Below are 9,575 nucleotides of genomic sequence, written 5' to 3'. Positions count from 1 at the left end.
TTCAAACATTGTGAACACTTGTTATGTAAAAAAGTCGCAATTTGCTTGATTCGATACGAGTAAATGGTAGAAATTCTAAGTAATAGGAATTGTGCTCAATTGTAGCACTTGCTCAATATGTGCCGCTGAAAAAGTGACATCAATTAACATGTAACATGGAGATATTCAAACATTGCGAATGCTTATTACGTAAGAAAGTCGCAATATGATTTAAACTTTGACTTTTACAGAAGTATTTTAATTATAGGATTATATTCAAATAAAAGATGTAACTTGTCAAGAAATAAATTCAGGTTTCAATTAATTTTAAAAAAAAATTTTTGAAAAAGATTTTTCTTTGAAATTTTTTCTATTTTCTTTCAGCGGTAAAAACTCTTGACTTATGTTAACTCCTAGAAGAAATTTTTGTCAAACATTTTCTTTCTCCAAACTTAACTTTTATTTTATGTTTGAAATTTTCCCAAATGTAATTTTTTATCTACTTTTTTGCTGGAATTTTTTATTTTATTTCTATTTAAACTTTTGAAAATAAGTGATTTTATTGTATTACTCAAGCATTACCCCTCCTCCTTCCTGCTAACAAGAATAAGCTAATCATTTGATGCGCACGTAATATTTGAACGACCCCTTTTTGCCATTGCCTTACTAAAGTAAAAAGTAAAAGTAAAAGTAAAAGTAAAGTAAAGTAAAGTAAAGTAAAGTAAAGTAAAGTAAAGTAAAGTAAAGTAAAGTAAAGGAAAGGAAAGGAAAGGAAAGGAAAGTAAAGTAAAGTAAAGTAAAGTGAAGTAAAAGTAAAGTAAAAGTAAAAGTAAAGTAAAAACTTTTAAAACTGGGTTTTTAAATTTAGGTTTCCCAAGTGTTTATAAAGGAGAAAAGGATGGTCGGTGAAAAAGGAGAAAAGAATGTGATTGCGTTTTTTTCAGACCTAAAACGAGAAACGTAGGGTGCATCACTTTTGAAAGACAAGGAGGGAATTTTCGGTGGTGGGTGATAAAAGCTTATTACAAGGGTGATGCGCTTTATAAGCTTCTATCATTGCCTTATAAACTATATAATAAGCTTCTATCACCATCGAAAATTCATTTCACGTCTTTCGAATGTGATGAGCTCTTCGTTTTTCGTTTTGCGTCTGAAAAAAAAATTCAAAAAATTTCTTCATTCTAGTCAATTTAAAAAACGCAGATTTCAATATTTAATTCTTTTAATTTTTTTTCTACTTTTAGAATAATACTTTTGTGGAAATAATATTTAGCCATAAAATGGCGATGTATTTTTATCACATCAATTAGGAAACAATTAAAACTTGTATCAAGCACAGAAGTACAATTAGTGCAGTGTCTTTTGTATGACATGTTGTTATACTGTTATTTTTTGTCGAGAAACCAAATTCGAATAAAAAGGATTTTATCCAAAGAAACCCATGCAGTCTAATAAAAAGCATTAGTAGGAACATGAAATTCGGACATACAAAATCAGATAAATCAGGTAAAGGCAGGTTTCTGAGCTAATTACCCTAAAGACGCATAAAACATCAAAAAATTCAAATTTTTCAGATTTTTTCTAAAATTTATTTTGAGTCAAAAATCTTATTGTCTTTCTAATAAGAGGAAATATCCATGCTGTCTTCAAAGAATGACAAGAGTTTTACGTCTTTCAGTATAATGAGAAGTGTGAAAAGTGTTGGAGATTTGCCAGTTTAACAAAAAAAGCAGTGCATAATCCTGGTACTTATAATGACAATCATAATTTGTAAGGAATTGATTTGTCTTGATGGGATTTTGACACTTAGTTGAATCAGTTGAGTTAGTTCTTAGTAGTTCACTTAGTTTAGGCGGTCCTCTGCAGTTTTAATTTTTTTTTTTTCCGAATGCAATAATCTGGGGGAAAAACCTGCAAGTTTACGATATAATACGATTTTTAATCAATTACTGATACTAAATGCAAATATTGAATAGGAAAAAAAAGTATATTTTATACAGTAAATAATATAATTAAAGACAATAATTCTACATTGATAAATACGTCGCTCATGTTTAAAAAATTACAAACGATGTCACGTGCAATCATTGCATAAAATGAAATTTGTGGAAAACCCCTTAGCTTTTTCAAGCTTTTTTTTTTCTTTTTTTACTACAAAAACTATTTAGAAAATTGCTTGAAACTTTCCAAATTTGTGAGATGTTCAAACAGAATTTTCTTTTTTTAGTTGCCAAAAACGATTCTCTACAAAATTATGAAAATTAAAAATTTAATTTTTCCCACTCATGCTCAGTGTAAAAGAACTACTTTCATTACCCATATCTTGCGCAATTTTAAACGAATTTTTTTCAAATTTTAAAACAATAATTTTGTAACTAATTTTGCTCTAAAATTTTCATTTAATTTTATTGTTAAACAATAAAATTAAATTTTATTTCCTTTTATTTAAGTTATGGCAAAAAAACGTAAGACAAAAATGTTAGTTTTTTATTAAAATGTCCATACTTTCATAAATATTTAAGCTAGGTTTACATAATTATGTACAAGTATTGCACATTAAAACCAAAATGATTGCTACAAGTTACAAATTTATTGCTACATTTTTTTGGCATAGGGTGTTTAAAAGCACTATTTTCCGTTTGTAATTCATTGCCAGTCTCTCAAACCTCTAAAAGCTGTAAACTCTAATGATAACTGTAAGAAATCACATGATCTAAACTCTTCTGAAGTTATAAAATGATTCTTTAAGTATTTTTTAAGAAATATGAAAAATGTATTAATACAGAAGTGTTTCCATTATTTTATCCACCCCCTGCATTTCAAATTGTAATTATTACCATTTATGCTTTCTACGAACATTAATTAGAAAAAATATATACTTTAAGTAATAAAATCGAAGAATTTTAAATAAGACCATTGATGCTTCGTGCAAAAATTGCATTGACACATCAAAGAGTATCTGAAATAATTTTCATAACAATAAATCAAAAACTGATGCATAAGGAACTTTGCAAAATTGTGAGAACATTGATAAGTTCCATAAAGAGAAAAAGCAACTTCGACAGGAAAAAAAAACTGTCAGACTATGAATTTCAATGAACAAGGTTCGAGTAAGAGTCAGAGCTCACGAGTTCGAAAAACCTCTGAAGGAGGGAGTTCGAACATTTAAAAATAATTCAAAGACAGAATTTGCATAGTATTAATTTTGAGTGTGTAAGTACCCTCATTATGCAAGTGTTACTTTGTATATATATAACAAATCAAGATTGGATTTGGAGTTTTGTTTCTTTTGATTTTCAAGACTGTATGTATTGAATTCATGTTATGGAGAGGATTGTTTTTCCTTCATGATGTTTAAGTTAAGTTATGATTTTTATTGCTTAATAAAATTTATGATTATTTAAAAGATGACTTTTTCATTATGCTTGCTGGGCATTCTCCACAACGCACTAAACTCTGCCAGCAAGGTTATGGGCCTTGCCTGCCCAGCTTAGTTAAGCTTTTGTCGTCTTTAGAAGCAAGTTTATTATAACGCTACTGGGGCCGTTTAGATAGATTGAAGATGGCCGAAAATGACAGCAGTTCCATATTGGGATTTACAAAGCTAAACAGTTTCAATTACAGTAGTTGGAAAATAAATATGAAAGTATTACTCATCGATAAAGGCTCTTGGGAATTTGTTGGTGGTACAGAGAAGCCATTACCAACTGATGCAACAGACAGAGACTTACGCTCTTATGAAATGCGAAAAGCTAGAAGTTACTCTACTATATTCCAAGGAATTGATGAGCAGTTTCAACCGCTGATAGCCGACACAGAGGACGGAAAAACAGCGTGGACTATTTTGAAGGAAAACTTTGAACCTACCACCCGAGCACGGTTAGCCGGACTTATTGATGAATTCTTTGAATTGAAGTTTGATCCAGAGAAGGAGACTATTGGCATTTTCTGCAAGTTAGTAAATGAAAAAAGGAAACAGATTCATGACGCAGGTTTTGTAATGCCAGAAAAGCTCACATGTTTCCAATTAATTAGAAGATTGCCAGCAGATTATGACAACTTAGTTCAAATGCTTTATCGACTAGAAGATAAAGATTTTTCGATTTCTAATGTTGAAAAGGAGCTCCTAATCGAATCTGGAAGGATACAACAAAAGCAGAAAGACAGAGGAGAGGACATAGTCGCCGATGCTTATACTACTTCATCTACTAGAAAGCAAGCCTATCGGAAGTTGAATGGAAATAAAAGCAGTGGTCGCGTCCTGGGCAATGATACAACAACAACAACAATTATGTGTTCCTACTGCAACAAGAAAGGACATAGTGCGGAAAGATGTTTCCTGAAGAAGAAAATCACGAAACGGAATTCCAAAACTCAAGATTCCAAGGAAACTTTTTACAGTGATTTGACTACGATAAGAGATGCTGAAATTCGCCAAAGGAAAGACAAGCAGTTTGTTGAATTCCTGATTGACACTGCCAGCACAGCTCACTTCTGTACACAAAGAGACTACTTTAGTAACTTCAAGACTTTGAATCCTAGTCAAGTACTTGTTGGAGATAAAAATAGTAAGTCTGATATTTTTGGTATTGGTGATATACATTTTAATGTTAAAGATAGAGATAAATTTGTTCCCATAAAATTAGAAAATGTATATTTTGCACCCAATATGCGTAGAAATTTAATAAGCGGTTCGAATATGGATTTAGCAGGGATTACTGTAAAATGGGGTAATAACAAAATGACTGTATTTGGTAAAAATCATAATTATTTATTTACTGTACCTAGAATTGATAAGTTGTATATACTTAAAGGCTATGTTGAAAAAGTGGTAGTAACTAAAGAATTAGCATTTAGTACAGGTCTAGATAGGGAATTGGTTCATAGACGATTTTGCCACTTAAATATTGGAATGTTAAATCATATGAGTCAAAACAATGTTGTGAATGGTTTAGATAATTTGTGTGGTAAATTTGATGCTTGTAGTACTTGTAAAATAACTAAATCGACTAGAACTAGTTTTAAAGTAAATCACGGTATAATGACTAAAAGTGTATTAGAGAAAGTACATATGGATGTTTGGGGTAAAAGTCCAATAAATTCAGTTGGCGGAGCTGAATATTTCGTATCTGTAATAGATGATTTTTCTCGTTATGTTGAAATTTTTACTATAAAACATAAACATGAAGTTTTTAATTGCTTTAAACTGTATTTAGCAAAATATGAAAGACAGTTAAATGTTAAACTTAAATCTGTAAGGTGTGATAACGGCATGGAATTTTGTAATGTAAAATTTCAAGATTTTCTTAATGAATTAGGTATACGTATGGAGAGAACTTCAGTATACACTCCAGAACAAAAGGGGGTAGCCGAATCTTATAACAGAGTAGCTGGAGAGGGAATACGCTCAATGTTAGCCGATAGTGGTTTAAAAGGCAGATTTTGGGCAGAAGCACTGCGTTGTTTTGTTCACGTAAAGAATCGTAGTGAACACAAACTACTGGATGGTAAAACACCGTTTGAAATTTTCTATGGTTATAAACCGTCAGTTAAACATTTCAAAGTATTTGGATCTTTAGCGTATGCTCATATCCCTAAAGTTCAGAGAAACAAACTACAACCAAATGCAAAAGTAGGAATTGTAACTGGATATGCAGTCAATACTAAAGGTTATAGAATTTACTTGCCTAAAGATAGGAAAACTATAGAAACTATACACGTAAAAATTGATGAAAGTAAAAACGGAGTTAAAACACTATTTGGTAAACCTAGTAATGAAAACTTTTTATTTATAAATCTGAATTCAGACATCAATTTTGATGATAACAATGAAAATGAAATAGATAAGGTTCATGCTAAAACTCCCGATTTAAAATTAAAATCTTTAAAAATAACAGAATGGACTAGAGTTGAGAGACCGCGTAATAAAAGTAGCAGAATAGATGTTTACTATTACCCTCCAAGCGATAAAACCAGATTGAGATCAAATAACCAAGCTAAAGAATATTGCGATAAAAACCAAATTGAGTATGATCATTCTAAATTTAATTTTAAAGCTTTAAGCAAAACTCAAAATTTAACTTCTTCCCATAGTGACACTGATAGCGAAAGTGAAGATTCGCCATCTAATTCTTTTGTAGATAATCAAATAAGTGATACATTTGAAGGTGAGGTATATAATGTAGAAATACCGAAAAACTTTTCTGATGCACAAAAACTACCAGAAAGAAATCAGTGGAATAAGGCAATGGAAAAAGAGTTAAATATTATGAACGAAAGAAAGGTATGGGAAATAGTTGATAAACCTCCCAATGCTAAAGTAATAGGAAATAGGTGGGTTTATGCAGTCAAAAGAGATGAAAACAATAATGTTAAACAATACAAAGCTAGACTTGTAGCACAAGGTTTTAGACAACAGCATGGTGTAGACTTTCTTGACGTATTTTCACCAGTTGTGAATTTTTCTGTTATTAGATTACTATTTATTATTTTTGTATCAATGTTATGTTGGACATATGCACAGCTAGATGTGAAAGCTGCATATTTGTATGGAAATCTTAGTGAGGTAATTTATATGAAGCAACCTCCAGGTTTTGAAATTAAAGGTGAAATGAATAAAGTATGTTTACTTAAAAAGTCGATATATGGACTTAAACAATCAGGTAGAGAATGGAATGCTGAGTTAGATACTATATTAAAATCGATTGGTTTCGAAAAATTCAAATGCTGTAATGTGTATAAAATGAATAACATTATTTTATTAGTATACGTTGATGACATGGTGTTATTTTGTAAGACTAAAACTATTTTAGATGAAACTATTGAATTGATTAAGAGTAAACTTGATATTCAAAATTTAGAAAAAGTCAAATATTTGTTAGGTGTTAACTTTGAGAACAAAAACGGTAATTTGTATTTACATCAAAAAACTTATATTGAAAAATTATGTAAACGATTTAATGAATTACCTAAAACTCATGTTACGTTACCAATTAAAGTAGGTTTTAAATTGCCAAATAAAGTAAATGAAATTGTTGAAAATAAAATAATGAAGAAATTTCCTTATCGTACATTGATAGGGTGCTTATCTTTTATAGCAAATCGTAGCAGACCAGATATTTCATATGCTGTGAACGTTATGTCACAATTCTCGAATTGCTATAATTACCAACATTGGACTGTAGTTGTAGATTTAATGAATTATGTAATAAATACTAAAGAACATAAACTTTGTTTATCAAATCTTAATAATTCTTCTTTGATAGCTTATTCAGATGCAAATTGGGGTTGTCATTTAACAAACAGATTTTCTACATCAGGTTATTTGATATGCTTAGCAGGTATTCCTTTTAGTTGGAAATGTAGCAAACAAAAATGTATTGCATTAAGTAGCATGGAATCAGAATTTATAGCATTAACCGATACGGTTAAAGACCTTTTATGGTTTACAAACATATGTAATGAGTTAAACATACTATCAAAAATTGAAAAACCTGTTTTGTATTGTGACAATCAATCTGCAATTTATTAAAAATTATTTATTGTAAAAATAATGTTGAAAATTTAAAGACGAAGCATATTGATATAAGATTTCATTTCGTGAGAAATTTGCTTAATGAGGGAAAATTCGAAATTAAGTATATTAAAAGTAAAAGTAATTTGGCTGATTTTTTGACTAAGGCTTTAACTAAGACTGAATTAAATAAAATTAAAGGAATTTATTTTGAAATGTTCGATGGGGCCGCATGTCAGACTATGAATTTCAATGAACAAGGTTCGAGTAAGAGTCAGAGCTCACGAGTTCGAAAAACCTCTGAAGGAGGGAGTTCGAACATTTAAAAATAATTCAAAGACAGAATTTGCATAGTATTAATTTTGAGTGTGTAAGTACCCTCATTATGCAAGTGTTACTTTGTATATATATAACAAATCAAGATTGGATTTGGAGTTTTGTTTCTTTTGATTTTCAAGACTGTATGTATTGAATTCATGTTATGGAGAGGATTGTTTTTCCTTCATGATGTTTAAGTTAAGTTATGATTTTTATTGCTTAATAAAATTTATGATTATTTAAAAGATGACTTTTTCATTATGCTTGCTGGGCATTCTCCACAACGCACTAAACTCTGCCAGCAAAAACTACATTTTAAAATATAGATCTTCACACATTCAAACTTTCTTTAAAAACTCTATAATGAAGATTCCAATTTGAACATGAATGTTTCCATATAACTTAGTAAAATACAAATTTCTTTAATAGCTCAAAAACCAAATATTTGAATTTTGAAGTTTTCTTTCTTCCTATTCTGAACGTCCATTGTTCCCTAAAGTAATAAAATCAAGGACATTGTTCAAATTTAAAAAAGAGAGAGAAAAAGAAATCATTGCATCGTTTATTGCAAACGCTGCATCGGAAAGAATTATACATCATTAAGTGATTAAACCAGAGAGAATGTTCACATTTTGATCATTACCATCAATGCCTTGTAAAAACACTTGAGATGGAGAGAAAAAATGTATACATTAAGCAATAAAATCGAAGACACCGTTCAAATTTTAAACAATGCCATTGATTCCTCGTGCAAACATTGAGTTGAAAAAAAAAATTACACATCAAGTCCATTATATTTGAAAAACCATACTTAAAGCATTTGATGGACGCCCCCACCACACTAGTCATCGTCCTATCTCATTAATTTGGCAGGAAGGTGTGGCAGTTTTTGTCTTTTTCGATCCCCAATCTATAATTGGGCGTCAGGACCTGTCCCATATCAAAAATAACTTTAAATGAGTTTTTAATCCGCTAATGATCGGCATTCAACAGTACTCGCAATTTGTCATGCTTTCTCTCTCCCAAATAACACAACCGTAAAGGGGATCTATCTATTTTTCACTCCATTTTGATTGGCCATCACCCCTAAAACATTTTCTGAAATTGGAAATTCATCAATTAGGATTTTCTTCTTTCATATTTCTGGTGCCCATTATTATGGATAGTATTCACAAATTGTTTCAATTTATTACTCGCAAACTAATCCGATTTACAATGAATTCCCGATCAATAACTGAGAGATATTTTTGGAATTCCATAACTGTTATTTGCTATTAAATTTATTGGAATAAATTTCCTTTTTATTTAGCAACAAAAAAAAAAAAAAAAACAATCAATTTGCAGTTTGCAAAAGGAAAAGCAAAACAAAAAACTTCATACTAATTTGCACAATTATTTGAAAAGGCTGAAAAAGTAGAGAATGTTTCCGTATATTCAAAGTGTAATCTGAAAATTATAGCACTAGTTGGTTTTGTTGAAAACTAGAAAGAATGAGCCTGGTGTGCTCTAGGTTAACTAATTATGTGCATCAGGCCCTCAAGGCCCATTTGCAGATCGCCATCGTAGCAACGACCCTTTAGCAGAGTATCAAACAATACAGACTCATTTGCACAAGGCCTCGAGTTACACACGAGAAAAACACCACAAATTAAGTCAATGAGCAAGGGAGTTCTGCAAGCACATCTAAACACTGAGCCCAAAGTCACCAGGTGACAGTGCCTACCAACTGCTAACGACCTAGACAAAACCAAGCCGACAGCAGAAA

General features: G+C 30.6%; 1 protein-coding gene across 1 annotated transcript; it reads left to right on the top strand.

The window, feature by feature from the left end:
- Positions 1–3,541: 3,541 nt before the first annotated feature.
- Positions 3,542–7,277, top strand: LOC147810904 (uncharacterized). Its single transcript, XM_087162150.1, has 8 exons — positions 3,542–4,547; positions 4,794–5,063; positions 5,298–5,486; positions 5,559–5,714; positions 5,823–6,006; positions 6,073–6,418; positions 6,503–6,598; positions 7,245–7,277. The coding sequence occupies exons 1-8, from the start codon at positions 3,542–3,544 to the stop codon at positions 7,275–7,277; spliced, it is 2,280 nt and encodes a 759-aa protein (XP_087018276.1).
- The last annotated feature ends 2,298 nt before the right edge of the window (positions 7,278–9,575 follow it).

Source organism: Parasteatoda tepidariorum, chromosome 4, assembly GCF_982258835.1.
Source record: "Parasteatoda tepidariorum strain Cologne lab strain chromosome 4, Ptep-v5.0, whole genome shotgun sequence".
Taxonomy (NCBI): domain Eukaryota; kingdom Metazoa; phylum Arthropoda; class Arachnida; order Araneae; family Theridiidae; genus Parasteatoda; species Parasteatoda tepidariorum.
The sequence above is the reverse complement of the archived record's forward strand: the minus strand, read 5'-3'. Positions and strand labels throughout refer to the sequence as shown.